Here is a 19,532-nt window from a genome sequence, read left to right as displayed (position 1 = left end):
TGGCCTTCTTGGCTACCTGGGCACACTGATGGCTCATATTCAGTCGGCTGTCAACCAACACACCCAGGTCCCTCTCCTCCAGGCAGCTTTCTAGACAGACTTCTCCTAGTCTGTAGCACTGCATAGGGTTGTTGTGCCCCAAGTGCAGGACCTGGCATTTGGCCTTGTTAAACCTCATGCCATTTGACTCAGCCCAGCGGTCCAGCCTGTCCAGATCCCTTTGCAGGGCTTCTCTACCCTCCAGCAGATCGACACTTCCACCCAGCTTAGTGTCGTCCGCAAACTTGCTAAGGGTGCACTCGATGCCTTCATCCAGGTCATTGATGAAGACATTGAACAGGGCTGGACCCAGCACTGAGCCCTGGGGAACCCCACTTGTCACTGGCCTCCAGCTGGATTTCACACCATTTACCACCACTCTCTGGGCCTGGCCAGCCAACCAGTTTTCCACCCAGGAGAGTGTGCGCCTGTCCAGGCCAGAGGCTGACAGTTTCTGAAGCAGAATGCTGTGAGAAACTGTGTCAAAGGCTTTGCTGAAGTCCAGGAAGACACATCCACAGCCTTTCCCTCATCCAGCAGCCGAGTCACTTTGTCATAGAAGGCGATCAGGTTAGTCTGGCAAGACCTGCCTTTTGTGAACCCACGTTGACTGGGCCTGATCACCCAGTTCTCTTGCATGTGCTTCATGATAGCACCCAAGATCACCTGCTCCATGACCTTCCCTGGCACTGAGGTCAGACTGACAGGCCTGTAGTTTCCTGGGTCCTCCCTGCGGCCCTTCTTGTAGATGGGCACAACATCAGCCAGCCTCCAGTCCAGTGGAATTTCCCCAGTCTTCCAGGACTGTTGGAAGATGATGGAAAGGGGTTTGGCCAGCACATCCGCCAGCTCCTTCAGTACCCTGGGGTGAATCCCGTCCGGCCCCATAGACTTGTGGGTGTCTAGTTGGGCTAGCAAGGCTCTGACCACCTCCTCTTGGATCACGGGAGCCTCATTATGCTCCCCTAGCTCCTGGGTTTGTACACAGACGGAAGGACCCTCCTTACAACTAAAGACTGAGGCAAAGAAGGCATTAAGTACCTCAGCCTTTTCCTCATCCCCTGTCACTGTTGTTCCTTCTGTGTCATATCTTATCAGCCACTCTTGAACGTACATCACAGTTCCTTTGTGTCTTCAGAATCCTCTGGTGCTCTTTATCTCCTTCCTCATTGTGTCCTCTTGGTGAGCTCAGGTCTGTCCTTTGTTCTTACTGGGGGACTGTCCTTGTTTCAACAACTAAACAAGCTTAACTCCTGTTACAATCACATTCTTTTCTAGTGCAAGCTGTCCAAGATTTAATTCTTATTATTCACAGAATCCTGGAATAGTTTGGGTTGGAAGGGACCTTAGAAATCATCCAGTTCCACCCTCCTGCCATGGGCAGGGACACCTCCCACTGGGTCAGGGTGCTCAGAGCCCCATCCAGCCTGGCCTTGAGCAGCTCCAGGGATGGGGCAGCCACAGCTTCCCTGGGAACCTGTGCCAGTGCCTCCCACCCTCACAGTGAAGAAATTCCTCCTTATGCCTAGTCCAGATCTGCCTCTCTCCAGTTTATACCCATTGCCTCCTGTCCTACCACTACAAGTTCTTATTGTTCTTAATGATTTCTTCCTTCCTTCTCTCCTCTTCCTCCCCCACCCCTCTCCTCGCTCCCCGCGCCCATTTCGGGGCCGCAGCGGCAAATGGCGGCGGGGCGGGGCGGGGCCGAGGCGGGGCGGGACCCGGCGGGGATGGCGGCGCGGAGAGCGCGGGCTGCGGACCCCCGCGCGGGGTTCCGTGCGGCGGAGCCGGGTCCCGCCGTGCCGCAGGGGCTGCTCCGGGCGGCTCGGAAGAGCGGGCAGCTCAACCTGTCGGGCCGCGGGCTCGGCGAGGGTGAGCGCGGGGCGGCGGGGGCAGAGCCCGCGGGGGGTTCGGCTGCGGGTGGCGGGTTCCTGGGAAAGCATCTCGAGAAGGGCGGCGTGGTTAGGGCTGGGAGAACCTTTAGGATCATCCAGGTGACTGTGCGCCACGTTGGGAATTGGCTGCGACCGCCGGAAGCCTTCATAGAATCATAGAATGGTTTGGGTTGGAAGGGAGCTTAAAGATCATCTAATTCCAGCCCCCCTGCCATGGGCAGGGCCACTTCCCACAGCCCAGGCTCCCCAAGGCCCGTCCAACCTGGCCTTGAACACCCCCAGGGATGGGGCAGCCACAGCTTCCCTGGGCAACTTCTCCCAGCGCCTCACCACCCTCATGGTGAAGAAATTCCTCCTTGTGTCTAGGAGTCAATTTGATGTGTGTCTGTGTTTGTAGTGCCTCAACACATATGGCGGATAAATTTGGATACTCCAGAGGAAGCTCATCAGAACCTCTCCTTCGGTGCTGCCGATCGCTGGTGGGAGCAAACGGATCTGACCAAGCTGCTACTGGCCTCCAACAAGCTGCAGAGTCTGTCAGAGGACATCAGGCTGCTGCCAGCGCTCACCGTCCTGGATGTAAGGACAGCGAGACCCTTTGGCAGTGCCTGAGGGGCTGGGAAAACGGGGTCTTGGATCTTTGTTTCTCATTTCCCTGCAGTGGTGGGATCCTCAGGATAAAGAAAAGATTGTTATAGATCATTCCCTTCCAACCCAAGCTATTTCTAAGATTCTATGATTCTGATAATGGTTGGACTCGATGATCCGGTGGGTCTTTTCCAACCTGGTGTTTTTATGATTCTACGATAATCTATCAGTTTACAGGCTGGTAGTGGGTTCTGTTCTGTAGAAGGATCTTGGAAGCTCCTGCACTCCCCTCCACTCCCTTTCATAGCAAATCTCTTAGCTATGTCAATCAATTCATTGTCAGTTAACGAGAATTTTGCAGGTTGGCAGTTGTGGTACCTCGCTTTGAGGTGCATATGTAGCTGCTACTTATGTACAGAATTATTCTATGTATTAGAATGATAGAATAGTTTGGGTTGGAAGGGACCTTAAAGATGATCTTTTTCCAGCTCCCTGCGATGGACAGGGACACATGCCACTAGCTCAGGCTGCCCAAGGCTCCATCCAGTCTGGCCTTGAACACCTCCAGTGATGGGCCACCCACAACTTCCCCGGGCAACCTGTGCCAGTGCCTCACCGCTCCCATAGTGAAGAAATTTCTTCTTATGTCTAATCTAAGTAGCTTATGTTATAGGTTAAAGTTATAGTTAGTTAGCTTATAGTTATAATAGGTTAAGTTGTAGTCTGAATGGGTTAGGTTATCTTGATTGGTTTGTGGGGTAGGACAAAAAAGCTTCCAAGTTAAAAATTAGTAACTGTCTTCTAAAACCTTTATTTTGCAGGTGCATGATAATCAACTGACATCACTTCCTTCTGCGTTAGGACAATTGGAAAACCTTCAGAAACTTGATGTCAGGTAAGTGTGCGTTACAAATCTGGAATGTGAGCCATAGTGCAGTGACTTTCATGGTGTGCATAAGAGATTGCAGTCTATCAAATTTTCTTTCAGAATGTTAATGTGAGATTTCTAACTAAAGAATATTAGTATCTTGAGAGTCATAAGTTTTGGATCAAAATTGGTGCTTTTAGGCTTGTTAGAATTATTTTCACAAAGTCACAGTCCCACTTAGAAGGTGAAAAAAGTGATATTTTGAATCACACAAAAGCAGTAGCTACATCCATGTGCCTCCATCTGGCAGTTTTGTTTTTGAGGAATAGAAGTGCTTCTTGCGGTGAATAATATACAGTGGAAACAATTATATAGTTCTTGTTCATGCTGGAAAGTTGATGTTCTGCTGTTTACTGGAGTAGTTTGGTAAAGTTGTGCACAAGGGAAAAGAGGGTGTGCTTCCCCTGTGGGTGTGAACCACCTGGAACACAAGAATGTAAGATCCACCTGCAATACTGTAATTTTAGAGGAGGTTTAAAAGTAGTATGGAACAAACACACACATAATTTCTCCCAGGAAACAAATTCATTGTAGAGGGCTCTAACAGTTCTAGGAGACAGATTTTCCTTAAAGTTACCAGTATCCTGAACAGCAAGCATAGGAGCATGTTGCAACATGAGAACATTTTGCAGGAACTTGTCTCGCTGCAGGCATAATTAATAGTCTGTGCCAGCACGGAATATCCTGTGTGTCTGGTGCTTAATTGTACTTGTTTTAAGGTTGGAAGAGTTGGTGTTTTGGCAGGCCATGTGTGGCCAGGATAATCTGGCTGGTACAAGTGGTGTAGCTCTAGTTCAGGTCTCATCACATGTAGCAGAAGTATGCTGGATGTAGTGATGTTCTTAAAACTACTTAGTAATTGCTTTTTCCCTTTTTGTTCCTTGTCTCAATACCAGCCACAACAAACTGATAAGTATCCCAGAAGAGCTGCTGCAGTTGTCATGTTTGAAGAGCCTTCTTCTTCAGCACAATGAGCTGAGTCACTTACCGGATGGATTTGGGCAGCTTGTCGCTTTAGAAGAATTAGTAAGTTAGAACATTTTGAAAAATACGTAATTGTGCAGAAAGGCTGATTTACTTATGTTTTGCTACAGCTGATTAAGAAAAAAAAAAACATAGCTGAGATGGAAAAAGTTTGTGAATATTCTCGTAACTGCAGGTTGGCAGTTATTACATGATGGCCCTTTTTTTCGTTGAAACCAAGGTTTGCCAAATAGTTTAAGAGACAAACAAATCCCTTGTGGTCTGTCGGTCTTAGGAGACTTGTTTCTTCTATTCACATTTCTACCAGGGAGATTCTGAAGATGTCAGCGATCTAATTTTAATGTTCTGCCAGTAATTAAATTTGCAGTAGCAATACTCGTGGGATATTTTAAACATCTCTGTTACTAACCTCTCTCTCTCTTTTTAATATTCAGGATCTGTCCAACAACCGTCTCACAGACATTCCAACAAGTTTTGCTTTGCTCATTAACTTAGTGCGACTCAATTTGGCTTGCAATCAACTCAAGAACCTGCCGGCAGATATCAGCGCGATGAAAAGTAAATTAGTTTCTTCAGATTGTTAACTGCCATACATCCAGTTCCGTAGTTATGTTCAGAAATACAGTGGATATTATTCAGGATTTTTAAAATGTATTCCCAAAGAGTTAATGTGTTAAGAGTTAATGTGTCTCAAGAATGTTAGTTCAACGTTATTTAAAAAAATGAGCTACAGCTACTACATATCAAACTTTAGTCCTCTTATGGTTCCTATTTTTTGACAAATGGGACATGGAATGATCAGAAAAGTGTAAGGATTAATATTGTTGTGCTTAGGAGTTATTAGCCCTAAGACTACAATAAGAAATTTGACATTCTTTTCTTTATTACATATTTTGAGTGGAAAGTAAAGCATAAATGAAAGAGAGTTGAAATTATTGGAAAGAAGAACACATAAATTAAAGTGATAAAATTGACTTCTAATATTTGAATGTTAAATACCAAGCTGACCAGTGGTTGATATGAAGTGCATATTTGATAGCTGTGGCAGATTTGCAGAAACAGGCAGTCGACTGCCGTTTTTTATGAATGCTGTAGGCATTACCTGCAGGTCTTTCTAAGAGCTTGCAATGTAAGATCCTTTCTTGACAAGAGGCGGTATCTGGCAGTCGTTGGAAGCATTCCAGAGATGAGCAAATGAAAAGCAGATGCCTTCTTTTCAGAAGCGCTGATGATAACTGATGTGATTTCTTCCGAAATTATGATTTGTAAAATGTTGTTAGATTTATTATGAAAACCAGGATGTTTATCCTTCTGTAGAAAACAACTGTTATTTTCTCAAATTTTTCATTTGTCACTTGCTCATTTCTATAGGTTTACGACAGCTGGATTGTACTAAAAACTACCTGGAAACTGTACCTCCCAAATTAGCCACTATGGCATCTTTGGAACAACTTTATCTGAGGAAGAATAAATTACGTTCCTTACCAGAATTTCCCTCATGCAAATTACTGAAGGTAAGGCTTGAAATGATTGGTATTCTGTAACTGCATTTGCTGTAAACTTTTAAAATAGTGACTGTTACTTTAAATGCTTTTTTTTTGTGAATTGCTGTGATCAAAAGTTTATAATTCTGTGTGTAGAACTTGATTTAATACATCTATATTGGTCAATCTTAAAGCTATTTGGAAGACAAATTTTCAGCCATAGTCTTCAGATTTGGGAAATAAAAAAATATTTACAAGAGGCATAACGGAAAAAACTAGATCTACTATTACTTGCAATAGGGTTTTTTTTATCTCCAGGAACATTTTCTGGATCAATTTGCTTTGTTAACTATGTTTTTTTTCTGTAACTGCAGAAAAAGTATAGTGTGTATTTTTTTTCCTTTTAGCATAGTCAGATCTTGGAAGTATTTTGCAGCCTTAATTCCCAGGCTGTTTATAATTAAAAGTCGCCTGCCTCAGAACATCAGAAATTTGTTACTCAACTGGTAGAAAAATGACTGGACCAACCGAGTGCCTATATCACTGTGGTGATTCCAGTGACCAAATCCATCAAAGAATGCAAGTACCTTCTTAGCTCTGCATAACTGACTCAGCAGTTAAAATCCAAAGCTATTTCAGCATTTTCTGACGAAGTTCTCATTGGTGTGTGAAGTTCAGTGTCTTAGCGAAGCCAGCAGCATGTGTATGCTCTTTTTGGTTTGAAGAACCGCTCAGTTCTTCCCTTATAAGTGAAATATTTCCAGTAGGGATACAGAGAGCTGCCTTCTCAACTTCCTGTAACTTGGAATTAAAGAAACTTCTTGAGTAAAGAAGTCATTGACAAGTTCTTGACAAAAGTGGAGCAATTTTATTCCTAACTTGGAGATGGAACTCAAAGCTGGGAGTTCTGTGATGGTTTCAAAAAGGCTAAGTTCAGACTCGTGTCTCTGGATCTTTAGAGGCTTTGATATTTCGTATGTAAATGAAAGGTCTGTATTGTCTCCGCATCATTGTATGTTTTTGACAGTGCCATGATTTAGGACATTACTAAATTATAAAGTAAACTTACTAGAGTAACGTAATCGTGTGTGATCTTTGTTTCTGTAGGAATTACATGCTGGTGAAAATCAGATCGAAATATTAAATGCAGAGAATCTGAAACATTTGAGTTCCCTTTCTGTATTGGAACTTAGAGACAACAAGATAAAATCAGTTCCTGATGAAATTACTCTGCTTCAGAAGCTGGAACGACTTGACCTCGCCAACAATGATATCAGTAGGTAATATTACAAACTGCACTTGTCTGTGATGAGGCATAGATAATGACATCTAATGACAACTAATTCTATGTCGATGCCTTTCACCTTGTAAAATGTAATTTAAAAATAACTCAGTCATAAAAGGAAGGAACCCTTTCTGGTTGTGTACATGCTATTTTCAAGCTGCCCTTAAATATATTATATTCTATATCTTTTTATTTGAGCCTGACCTTCAGAATGCCAGGCCTTCTGACAAACCATTGCAAATTCTTTAGAGTTTGTTTTGAAGCTGATTTGAAATGAGTTGTTTCCACTTGCAGATTGCCTTACACAATGGGGAACCTTCCGCAGTTGAAATTCCTGTCATTAGAGGGAAATCCTTTGAGAACTATTCGAAGAGATCTTCTGCAGGTAAGTGCTACAGACAGTACATAAAGTTTGATTCTGTCACATATGTACGTTATCCACATTGTATAGCCAGAACATTAAAAAAATCAGAAAACAGCCAGGTTTCAAATCGCCTGTGCAACTGATCTCCTTTTTTTTTATGTGTGTTGTGACTTGAATACTCTTTGTTCTGGAGTCTAGTGTAGTGTATAAGAGCATGAGGACTGTGGACTAAAGGAGGCTGCTGCTTTGTAGGATCTGTGTCTGGTTTGATACAGAAGTAGTAGTATATATTGCAAATGGAGCAATGGACATCTGGGAAACAAAGGTAGCTGTCTGCTGCCTAATGCTGGTGCAATCACAGCTTGTTGCAGTGCTAGATGAGTGCATCAAGCTTTCCCTAGATGTGCATGAATTTCTATTTTAAACTTCCTCCTTGCCTGAATTAAGGATCTAGGATTTCATTTCCAAAGCATGTTTGATGGCAGATGCCTTTTGAACAATGGCAGTATGATACACTATGTTTCCTTATGGATAACACACCTCAGATCTGCACTCTCTCTGTTCATTGCCAGCAAAGTGAAGGCGAGAGTTGGGCTTGAGAAAACAAGTACGTGGGCCAGTAGGGGCATGGACAGAACTGCTGGTGTAGAATTCCCTTTTATTTTTTCTCCAGCAGGTCCCTCCTTGGTTGTATATGTTTCTTCTTTCTGTGCTTTTGCCGTTGTTATAAAATAGAATAAATATTTAGAAAGCACTGGGATTCTCTAAAAAGGAGCAGTGCTGAAGACTCTCTGTTGAAATGAAATTCTGTACTATCTGTCAGAAGGGGGAAAATGTCCTCTCTCTCATTAAATGTGCATTGAACGCACAAAATTAATGAACAGAGATTCAGTGGATAGAAGTCATACATGATCCCAGGGTTAAAAGGTTACTTAAAATGTACACACAAAGGAGTCTGAGTTAGGCCTTCCTGGCTGCTTTTTAGTTCTGGTATTCCCTAGCTTCTGGGATTTCTTGTCTTTCAAATATAAGAGCATAGATGTATGTGATTTGTGCATTACAGATTTGCAGCAAACGACAGGTACAAGGATTCCATTATGACATTTTATACTTACACTAACTTGATCTGTTACCAACACTGTAAATTCATACAACTGGAATTTTATATGCCTGTCTAGATGTTTTTATACTTGATTTAGAGGAGTAATTGATAAAGCTTGTAGGGTTCTCCAGACACTTGCTAGCTCCAGCTGAATACTGAGATTAAGAGTTGGCAAGGATTAAGTATAGTCTAGCAGGCAGAGGTTCTTCCCTTGTCCATCCCTGCTCTGGCTGATCTTTTCCTGTTTCTCAGGCCTCTTATTCCAGTCCCAAACCCGTTCTTGTCTCCTGATGAATTTCTGTAAAATCATAGTCTCTCCTTCTTGAGTAACATATACTCTCCTGGCTGTTAAGCTTTGTGCTGCTGTCTACTTTCCTCTCCATCCAAGTCATGTGACTGTTGCTCAGCTTTCTGTTTGACCTTAGCCTTTCCCTTAAAAGTTCTTCCCTATTGGATTCACTTATCTTGCACAGCTCAGCACATACCACGCTTAGCCATGCCTGCAATCGTTACTGGTCTCCTCTGGCCTCTCTTTCTCAGTCTTTTGTCTTCTGTTTCTTTCATTTCAGCAGGTTCCTTGTGAGAGTTCCTTCCTTTCCCACTTCCATATTTCCTTTATTCCCTCTGCACTCAGATCAACCAGTCTCTTTTTGTGTGTAGTACAGATGCCAGCTAGAACGAGAAATGTTAATTTATATTCAGTGCTATAGTTCCGTTCCTGGTTTTAAAGCACCATGAAGCAACTTGTAAAATTATAAGGGAAACCTTGTTTTATCCTAAAAAATGAGCTAGATGAGATTATGCTGTATTACTTGTAGTTTATGCAGGTAGTTAATGTGTTTGACTAGTAGAAGTTGCTCTGAGAGGATTGAAAGTCAAATCTTTGGAGAACTGAGCTGTTAAAAATCCATGCAAGTCATGTAAAAGGCAGTGTTTTTCCCAGAGTTTATAATTCTGTATGTAGAAAGTTACCAGGGCACTGAACAGTCAGCTTCATTGACCATTTTTAAAATGTCTTTTCCAAAGTGCAATTGTGCAAGACCTTTTTAAAGAGAACTTAAAGCTCCTTTGAACTTTTTTCCTTGCTCTTGGAATGGGCTAACCACTTCAGATAAAAAGCTAACAATGTGGAGCCTGAGGTGGTGATGCGGGATTGGAAATTTTCAGCTGGAATAAATAAATAGAAGTTTAAATAAGCAAGTTCATAAGCTGCTGTGAAGAGTCCTGTTCGATGGGAAGCATGAAGTGGATTTTATAGTCGGCAGTGCTGTGGGCTCCACCTGTGTGACTGGAACAGTCGCTCTCCATTGTTGGAGTGCTCTGCGACTGCTGGCTGGTGAATGATTACTGACTGGTTGTTTTGTTTTTTAAAGAAAGGCACCCAGGAACTTCTGAAATATCTAAGAAGCAAAATCCAAGGTAGGTTGCTCTATTGCATTGCATTTTGAAGAGAATCTTTCTAAAAAATTAAAATAAGTTAGAACCTGTGGAGGGTGGCTGTTTAAATCTAGGTTCCTTCAGTTATCCTGCAGTGATAAACAGTTTTCTTTACCTGACAAATTGTTCTTATATTTCAGTGCTGTTTCTTTTTCTTATTCTAGTAGATAATACCAGACAACAAATGTTCCTTACTGAAGGATGATCATTAAGAAAAATAATTAGAAGGATTTTTGCCCTGGCTCTCTATGTGTTTTGCATGAAGAATTCCAGTAGCTTTTTTATTTTTCCTCTGAACATCGTATGGGATTCTTCTTTTTAAGCTCCCATTTCTTTGTTGGCTTGGTCCCTGTACTGTGACCCAGAGGAGGTGAGGTTTTGTGAAGAGAGTATCTGTTACTCATCCATGTAATAACATGGGCAGTTCCCAGACAGTACATGCGCAAAAGAGTCTGCTGTAGTGTCTTGGTGATGCCATGAAATCTGCCTCATAGCTGACTAAGCATCTAAAAAGTTTTGGAGGAGAAAACAACTGATTATTTTAAACATGATTCTAATCCTGGCCAGCTAGAATTCACCTTGCTGTCATCTAATGGTCTTGATCCCGATAGTCCCTACAGAAATAACTAAAAAGTCATGCGGCGGAAAGTGAGATGAAATATTTCAAGGGGATTAGTGCTCTGCTTTTTGCAGAATCCTCTCTTGGATTCAAGGTTGTGCCTCTATGGATGAGAAAGCACCTGGATGATTCCATATCCCATTTCTCTAATGGACATGGGTCTTTGTCAAAATGAACTGATAGTATTAAAAAAGTGGACAAAAAGTTGCTAGTTGCTTCTGCTCCGTCCAGTCATTTTCAAGGTCAATACCTGGGGTTCTAATGCACTGAGGTGTTTCAGCATTGTTCTTTTTGTTCTGTATTTTCTCTACAAAACAGTGGAGATGACAGTTTATTTATTATACAGGGATCAGGCTGTCAGGGTCTTTAAGTAACTTGCGTGCTAAGCTGATGAAATCCTTTCAAAACAGGACTTGAGTTTACCATCTTTAGAAACCTTCATCTTTCTTAAGGTTAAACATAAAGTGGTCAAAATGACTGAGTTCTCTGGTCATGTTAAATATAATATAGAAATTATTATGCTGCACTAAAATGGCAAAAATTGCTTAATTTCTTCCTTAGTTTAGAAGGGACCTAGGTAATACATGCAGGCAGCTTTTATTAAAAATGCTATATGTGGATTTTCCTTCTTGTGAGATGGGTTTTCTCCTGTCTGCCAGGGGATGGCAGTCTTAATTAAATTACTGTGGCATAACTGCTTCAACAGGTCAGGTTCCATGCAGATCTGACATATTGTTGACTTGACAAAAACTAATTGGGTGCTGTGGCACGTACTCAGAAGCTTATCGGGTGAACTACAGTAGATAATATAATTGTGGATAGTGACATCAGCTAGTGTCTTGCATGTACAGCAATGCTTATAGTTTTACTCTGGCTGCTGTGGCATAAGTTGGAGCTAAAACACTACCAAACCTATTTCTGTAGAGGTTTAAACTGGGAAAAGGTTGTTTGTTTTTTTTTTTCTTTTAGCTTGTTTTTGACCCTTTTGACCTTTCTTAATGAAAGAATAACTAGTTGCTGTTAGTAGACTTTTTTTCATTAATGCTGCTTAATTTTGGTAGAATTTTCTTTGATTTCTTTTAGTGGAAGCTGAGTTTATCATATGTTTGGACATGTAGCTGAGCTTCACCTTGCTTAGGAGTGGGTAGTTCCCTACGATGTGGTGCCACATCTTGGATACGCAGGACAATGCTTTTAAACTGCATCGCATAAACGTTCAGAGTCACCTTGCTAAGCCAATAGCTTTTTTGTGTGGATTGTAGATAGCAATTTAAGGAACTCCACAGAGAAGGGTATGGTGAAGGATTATAACTATTAATGTTTTAAGTAAAATTGTGATCAGATTTGCTGTTCTGGATATAGGTGTTGCAGGTTGCCATTGCTAGTCTGAATTCCCAGATTATCGTTTTTTCCAGCTCCCTTGGGAGACCGCTGCCTAACATCACAGGTAGCTACTGCCAGCATAACATCTCTGTTGTCTGCAGCCTGTGGTTTGTCTGACTCTGTTCATATGTTGTCTCTAGATGATGTCACTAGCCCAGGCGGAGAGCCTCCTGTGACAGCCATGACTCTTCCAAGCGAGTCAAGGGTTAACATGCACGCCATAACTTCATTAAAATTGTTGGAATATAGGTATGTCTTTCGAACTATTACCTGTTTCTACAGTTGTCAGAACAATTCCCTGGATTTCCCCCCCTCCTTTTTATTCTCCTTTTGTGATATGTACCCAACTGTATGCAAACCCTTCTGTGTCTGTACATTTTTCACTGTCATTTGTGTGCTCAGCAACAGGCAGATTTGGATTGCAGGGAGTTTTAATTATTTCCTTGTATTATCAAACATTCCACAATAACATTCCTTTTAACTCACTGAAGTGCTTAATGCCTTATGCTTTTAGTGCCTTTTAAACTGTTTTATTAATTTTCATTAAGTCTCAACTGTTGTAGTAGGTGAGTATCTCTTCAGTTATTTCTTAAGTGTAACCAACAATGACACTTGTTAGAATGGGAAAAGGGAAGAAAACTCTGTGTGCTGAGAACGGTTGGGCGTGGTCCTGCCGAGAGCTGGAACGTGGGAAGAGCCTCACTGTGGTGAGAGGGGCTGAGGTGGCTTCAGTCACAGAAATGTTCTAGAGCTCCAGATTGCTTAGTTCTCTGACCTACTGTGCTGGGGCTGATTTCTGAGCTCAATTGGGGAAATCTGTTGAATGCCCACCTTGTTGTACTTTCTTGCCCAATATGCAGCATTCACCTGTTTGTTGAGGTAGAGACAGCACTCAGCTCTTCCCTGCTTTTCTTGAGCGAGGTAACAGATCAAGGTACCGGTGTGAAGTTTTGTTGCCCTGGTGCTGTGTAACATGTGGTGCAGTGATTGGTAGCTTTCTGATGGACTTCAGATTGTAAATATTTCTATATTCTGCCACTCATCATCTAGAAGAAGGTGAAAACATCTCGTTAATAAATAGGAAGTGATTAACTTGTTCACATTACTCAGCTAAATGGTTTTCATTGTTTAGTGAGAAACAGGCAGCTGTGATTCCTGATGAAATGTTTGATGCAGTTGGAAGCCATCGTGTCGCCACTGTCAACTTCAGCAAAAACCAGCTGAATGAAGTTCCTCCAAGGTACTTTGCTAAAGATCATTCTCCATTTGTTGCTTTCCTTTCTACTTTTGTTTCTCAGCATCTTGGATTTTTCCTAACCGTGTATATTTATACCTTATGCTATGTATGTGTGTATAACACATGCTGAATAACGCACTTGCATTTCTTGTACAAGTAGCGTGCCAGTTGGTCCATTGATTACCACAAAGATGGCAGTAAAAAGAAGCTTGGCTGTATTTGATGGTCTTTTCACTACGTATTGTTTTTTCATCTTCCTTTGCTAAGCATTGTTGAAATAAATGAGAGGAGACTGATGGGACTTCTCATCATAATGAAGTGCTGTGCTTAACTACAGTGCTGTATTGTTTTCCCCACAAAGCGGTCTTTTTTCGATATGAAAATAATCTGTGTGCATTCACCCCTTCATTGGGTGATAGCTTTGTGGTGTAACTGTGGTTCTATTTAAAGTCAGTTTCTTCAGATACTGTAATTGTTTGTGGTGTTTTTAAGGGAGTCTGAACTATTTCCATGCCATTTTTCTTGCTAGGTTTTGTGTCCCATTACATAGCATTTGTTGTTACTGCACTTGTTACTTCACCCACAGTCCAGGGGAAGCTTTCTCTTTACTCTAATGGGAATAAATAGTCCTTTTGTGTGAGGAGGAAGGTTACTGCATCTCTTGTAGCCCAAGAAAACCCTGACAGATGATTTTTAATGGTACCACCACATGTGTGGGGGTAACCTATTTCCACACTTGGACCCAAGTGTGCTGGACATTTTAACCTTTAATACAGAACTTGAAGAAGTTAGTCTCTTTCTCATAGGAAAAAAAAAATCTCTTCCCAGCACAGTTTGTAGAAAGTTATTTTAGTGAGAGAATGCTTGTGCCTCCTGTGCTGTTTTGCTGTATCAGAGGCTGTTGCCTTCAGTGGGGAGGAAGTGTACGTGTACGGCTGTTAGGTGCCAGAGAATTCAGTGGCAATCTGGAAAGGAGAAAAGAGTATTTTCTCATTTAATTATCTTTTGTTTTTAAGGCTGGACCAGAGCTTCTGTTGTAGGCATTCAACAACTGACTGTTTGGGCTTTTAAACATTTTACACCAAAGCCTCTGAATAGAACAACCTTTTGCACGAAGCAGCAAATGCTGTGTTTCCTGTAATTTGTAATAGCAGCTCAGTGGAACAGAAACAAAAGATAGACATAAAATAACAGTTTCTTTGTGGTTGTTTGACTGCTAAAGAACATGAATAGTATCTTTGTTAAGACATGGACAAGGCAGGAGACGGCAGTGATGGCACTGGTGCTGTAGTTGCTGAAAGACCTCTTAATTGTGTTTAAGTGAGGAGGCTTTTGTAGTAAAATTTACTCTTCTAATCAGTGAGATACTTACTCTCCTAATAACTCCAGTAATATAATTCTCAGCTTTCTCTTTACATCAAGTGTAAGACTCCAGGATGGACAGCTTCACAGCTGAAGCTTACATTATCTTCAGTCCACAAAATTGCTTCTGAAATGTCAAGAAATGTTAAGTATCCTTGATTGTAGAATAAAGCAGGTTTTTATTCAGTAACTTAGAAAATGGAATGCAAACGTGAGCTCACATAATAAAAGTATATTCGTATTGGGTTTCAGGATTGTGGAGCTGAAGGACTCAGTTTGTGATGTCAACCTTGGCTTCAATAGAATCTCATCCCTCTCCTCAGAGTTTTGCATGCTCCATAAATTGGCACATTTGGATATCAGGTTTGTGACGTGTGTTGGACTTCCTTTCTCGGTAACTTATTTTCATGCTTTTTTAAACCAGCCATCTGTTACAGTGGAGTAGCAGTACTGAGGTAATGTTTAATTTCCCAAAATGCCTCCGTGACAGCTGAAGGACCAGCAGATCTAAATCAGTGAGCAGCCTAGATTAGTCATTGGTTAAGGAAAAACGCAACAACCAAGTGGAGAAGTTCTGAGACTTGCTGTGATGAAAGGTTTTATCTCAGTCATAAAAGGTTCTCAGAGATGCTCAGTTGCTATCAGACCCCCCAAAACCTCAACCTTCCACACCAGAAAATACTGGAGGTTATCTGGGAAGTAGTGCAGTGAAGTTGCAAATCTTTTGCTGCCTGAAGCTGAAACTGAAGCTGTCTGTAAGTATTTTATTTGCAATAGATAGTTATTTGCTCTCATTTTACCTTCTCTAACCCCAGAAGAATGCTCATTGTGTTTGTTTAGATGTCAGGATTAGCTTGCTGGCATTTATTATCTTTGGTTTCTCACACAATGAAAAGCAGCAATGCACAGTTGAAGAGGCAGGTTTGTACTTTGGTTACCAGGATGCCAAAGGGACTGGAGCATCTCTCCCATGAGAGGCTGGGAGAGCTGGGGCTGGTCAGCATGGAAAAGAGCAGGCTCAGGGAATTCTCATCCATGTGAATGAACGCTTGCAGGGACAGTGCCGACAGGATGGAGCCGTGTTCTTCCAGGGGTGCCCAGTGTCATGACCAGAGGCCACAGATGCACATGGATACACAGGAAGGTCCCTCTGGGCATCAGCAAACACTTGTTCAGTGCAAAGGTGACTGAGTGCTGGCACAGGTTGCCCTGGAGGTGGTGGAGGCTCCATCCATAGAGATACCCAGAACCCAACCAGACGTAGTTCTGGCCCACCTGCTCTTGGGGAGTTGGACCAGATGAGCTCCAGAGATCCTGACTTGCCCCAGCCAGCCTGTGGTGTGGTGACATAGAGGGTGCTGATGGAGGAGTTATTGCAGAAATGGATGATGATGTGAGACTGATGAGGGAAGGAGGTTGAATATCTCAGTGATTAAGAATTTAGATCTACGTCTGGGCATCTGTTAGTGAGTGGTCTTTATTTTCCTGTAACGACTCTTTGTGCCACACTCGGGACGTACCTTGTTTATCCTTAGAAACCCCTGTCATCTTGTGTTAAGGAATCTTCTGCCTGGCTTCCTGTTGTGGGAAGCATGAGGGTAACAGGAGACATCAAAAAGTTCATTTTAGCGGTTGGAAACCAGGCTGAATGCATTTGGGAGAGGTTTAGAGTTATCCTGCTGATTCACTTTGGCACCAACACCTGGGCAGGTTCATTTGCTTTCCTCTGACAGGAGCTGAGTTGCCAAGCAAGTTTGTGGAGTTGTTGGATCCTTTGATTTCACTTGGGAATCTTTAGAGGACAGTCATTTAAATCTCCTGCTGGCAGAAAGGAAAATGCAAACCTGGCTTGCATCAGCAAGCGTCTGTACTTGAGCATGGTCTTGACCCATTTATGAAGCAATTAATTGGTTTAAGACAGCATGTTAGCACTGATAAATATGCATATTCTGTCTCTGTGGATTCTTAACTAAAACTTCACAGAAGTCAGTGATGATTGTTTGTCTTCATTTGATATGCAGAAACAATTTTTTGACAACTTTACCTGAAGAAATGGAGGCACTGACACAACTGCAAGTGATAAATCTTTCGTTTAACAGGTGAGAAACCATTCAGTTTTTTATGGTCTTTTTAATAAAATAATAAAATCTGGGCCAGATGCAATAAGATTTTCCTGTGATGTAAGAATGAGGAAGCACTTGATCAACTAGCTGTGAGCTTCAGACCCATGAACTGAACGTCCTCCTTCACACCACGGGTGGTGTAGTTGTGCTGAACAAGTTTTGGACAGAGGCAGTAGCCACTACTTAAAAAAGGATTAAACAGTCTTGTGAACAGTATATCATAACATGGTTACCAACAGGGCTACCCTTTGGCATCTGTAATAACAGCAATTCCGAGGAATAGAAGTGCATGAGGGGAACAGTCAGCAGGAAGCAGCTGAGCGGAGTGTCTGATGAGCATTGACTGTTGCTGCTGTCACTCCCAGCAAAGACAGTGCGGGGCTGGAGCCCCAGCATTTCTTAAGCACAGAAGAGAACAACTGGCTGTTGTTCTCCATCATTACACCAGTGAGTCACAGTTGGGGTGATACGTGGTCTTGTCAAGGGAGTGGAGTTGGCCTGCAGTTGTTAGAGATGCTGGGCTGTCACTGGACACAACTTGTTCAGCTTTTTCATTGTATGCAGGGCTAAATAATGGATACTTTCTCCTTTCAGAGCAGCATGTTGGAATTAAGCTAAAGTGCTATCTGATCTTAAAGGCTGCTTAGGTTTTGAATGCCCTGTTTATGACTTTCAGTGATTTGCCGCCTTTTTCTCTTGAAGATTTAAAGCATTCCCCAGTGTCCTGTATCGCATTGTAACACTGGAGACTATCCTGCTCAGTAACAATCAAGTGGGATCCATAGACCCTCTGCAGCTGAAGAAGATGGAGAGGCTGGGAACACTGGACCTTCAGAACAATGACCTTCTCCAGGTGCCACCAGAACTCGGAAACTGTGAAAATCTGAGGTGTGTACTTTAACTAGTGACCTGGTCTATAAAGATTCAGTCTGACCAGGTCCTTTGGGGCACGTTTTGTCAGAGGAAGAGGTACTGACCAGCAGTGTATCTGCCTGTAGGTCTCAGTGCATTGAAAGTGCATCTCTCTCACCATTTGTAAAACCAGTGCAGTTTCCTCCATATTTTCTTCTTATAGCTGAGAATTGGGGGAGTTGTTTATGTTTTTTGAAATAATGGAAGGGGCATGTTGGTGTGAGTGAGTCTTGTGTTGGAGCCTGAGTCAGTTCCCCTGCCCGTCTGTCCAGGTGCTGGTGCACGGATAGACAGCCTTGGTGAGCCAGGTGGCTCACCCCAGCACTGAGCTCCCTGCCTCCCTGTGTCACTCATGCTGCTGCTATAGAAGAGGCAGGATAACATTCTCTAAATAAGGTATAAAGAGGCAGGACCGTGAACATTCTTACATAATGCACCTCAGAAACAACAGTGATGTGTAAGCAATCTGTCTTGTCAGAGACAACAGATCACTGGTCCCTCTGGTTTTCCCCAAAACAGACTCTCCCCAAGTGAAAACCTCCACAGAGATCTCTGTGTACCAAAGAGTAGTAGTCTGGCAGCTGGGCTAGGAAGCGGAGGTTTATGGTTTAACATAGTTTTCCCCTTTTATTGTGCCATTTCTGTATTTCAGGAGTTCTTTTACTCACTCTTCTTGCAGAGGCTGGCTGAGGAAGTAGGGTTTAAGTGTATTGCGTGTCTGCAGTAATACACCATCACTGGCTTATTAGCATAGGTTAAAATTCAGATGTCCCTAAAGAAGATGAGCTAGTGTGAACAAGGGAAGCAGAAATCAAAGTACTTTTAGAAGAATAGAGGAGGAAATGCTTACAAATTTCAGAATATTACAGAGTCTGTATGCAGTGTGTGAATGTGTTGGAACAAGGGAAAACCTTTATGCAAGTGGTTCAAAACCTCTCTGGTTTTCTAGGACACTTCTGTTGGAAGGGAATCCATTTCGCACTCCCCGGGCAGCAGTTCTGGCGAAAGGAACAGCTGCTGTGCTGGAGTACCTGAGAAGCCGGATTCCTACCTAACACAATAGTCTGTTTCCTTGCCAGACTCAGGAATCAAAGTATGAAGCATTATCCTCTCTGACCAAATGTTCTCCGGTTTCACTGCCTTCCTTCTCCTCTGTCAACTGTTGCTAACCTGGCCTGTATCGAAAAGCAATGCTGTTTGTAATGTGCATGTTATGGGAGAGCTCACCTGTGAAGCATTTTCACGTTTCAAGAGTGTTTTAAAGCATCACAGCATATGTTTACACTTCTTGTAATAATGACAGCAGTGGAAAGCTACTGTCAGTAGCAGTGACAATGTCTTTTCTACAGTTAAACTAATTTTTAAAAAGAATTATCAACATCAAAGCATTTGAGCCAAAGGCAGCAGTAAGCACTTCGGGGTTTTGTATGCTGGTTCATAATCTCCCATGAGGTATTCAGTCTCTCTTCACTGCTCCCTGAAAACACTGGCTGCTGGTCTGTGTGGGGGAAAGGCTTGAACCCCTGTGCTGTGGGGAGGTGTCAAGGCCACTGCACGAGATGGGCTGCAGACCATGCATGTGCCCCGCATAAAGTACCAGATGTGGATGCCAAAATAAATATTCCCTCTTGGAAGTTTGGCTTGGGTTTCTTTCATTGTGTGCTATAATTACATTTTCTAACCAGTAACATGGTTGTGGTTTGAACTAAATTAGAGTCAGTTCTCTGACTCTAACTCAGTCTTGTCTCAGTAACTTCATTTTTTGAAAGCTAATGGCATGTTTTTCAGGT

The 19,532-nt window shown here is 42.4% G+C and overlaps 1 protein-coding gene across 1 annotated transcript; it reads left to right on the top strand.

The window, feature by feature from the left end:
• The first annotated feature begins 1,755 nt into the window (after positions 1–1,755).
• Positions 1,756–19,420, top strand: LOC138723101 (leucine-rich repeat-containing protein 40). The gene is made up of 15 exons (XM_069861985.1): positions 1,756–1,911; positions 2,332–2,513; positions 3,344–3,417; positions 4,347–4,476; positions 4,869–4,992; positions 5,806–5,948; positions 7,026–7,198; positions 7,498–7,588; positions 10,043–10,088; positions 12,249–12,357; positions 13,241–13,348; positions 14,960–15,070; positions 16,729–16,806; positions 17,533–17,718; positions 18,692–19,420. The coding sequence occupies exons 1-15, from the start codon at positions 1,770–1,772 to the stop codon at positions 18,795–18,797; spliced, it is 1,803 nt and encodes a 600-aa protein (XP_069718086.1). The 5' UTR covers positions 1,756–1,769; the 3' UTR covers positions 18,798–19,420.
• The last annotated feature ends 112 nt before the right edge of the window (positions 19,421–19,532 follow it).

This window comes from Phaenicophaeus curvirostris, chromosome 8, assembly GCF_032191515.1.
Source record: "Phaenicophaeus curvirostris isolate KB17595 chromosome 8, BPBGC_Pcur_1.0, whole genome shotgun sequence".
NCBI classification, from domain to species: domain Eukaryota; kingdom Metazoa; phylum Chordata; class Aves; order Cuculiformes; family Cuculidae; genus Phaenicophaeus; species Phaenicophaeus curvirostris.
The sequence above is the reverse complement of the archived record's forward strand: the minus strand, read 5'-3'. Positions and strand labels throughout refer to the sequence as shown.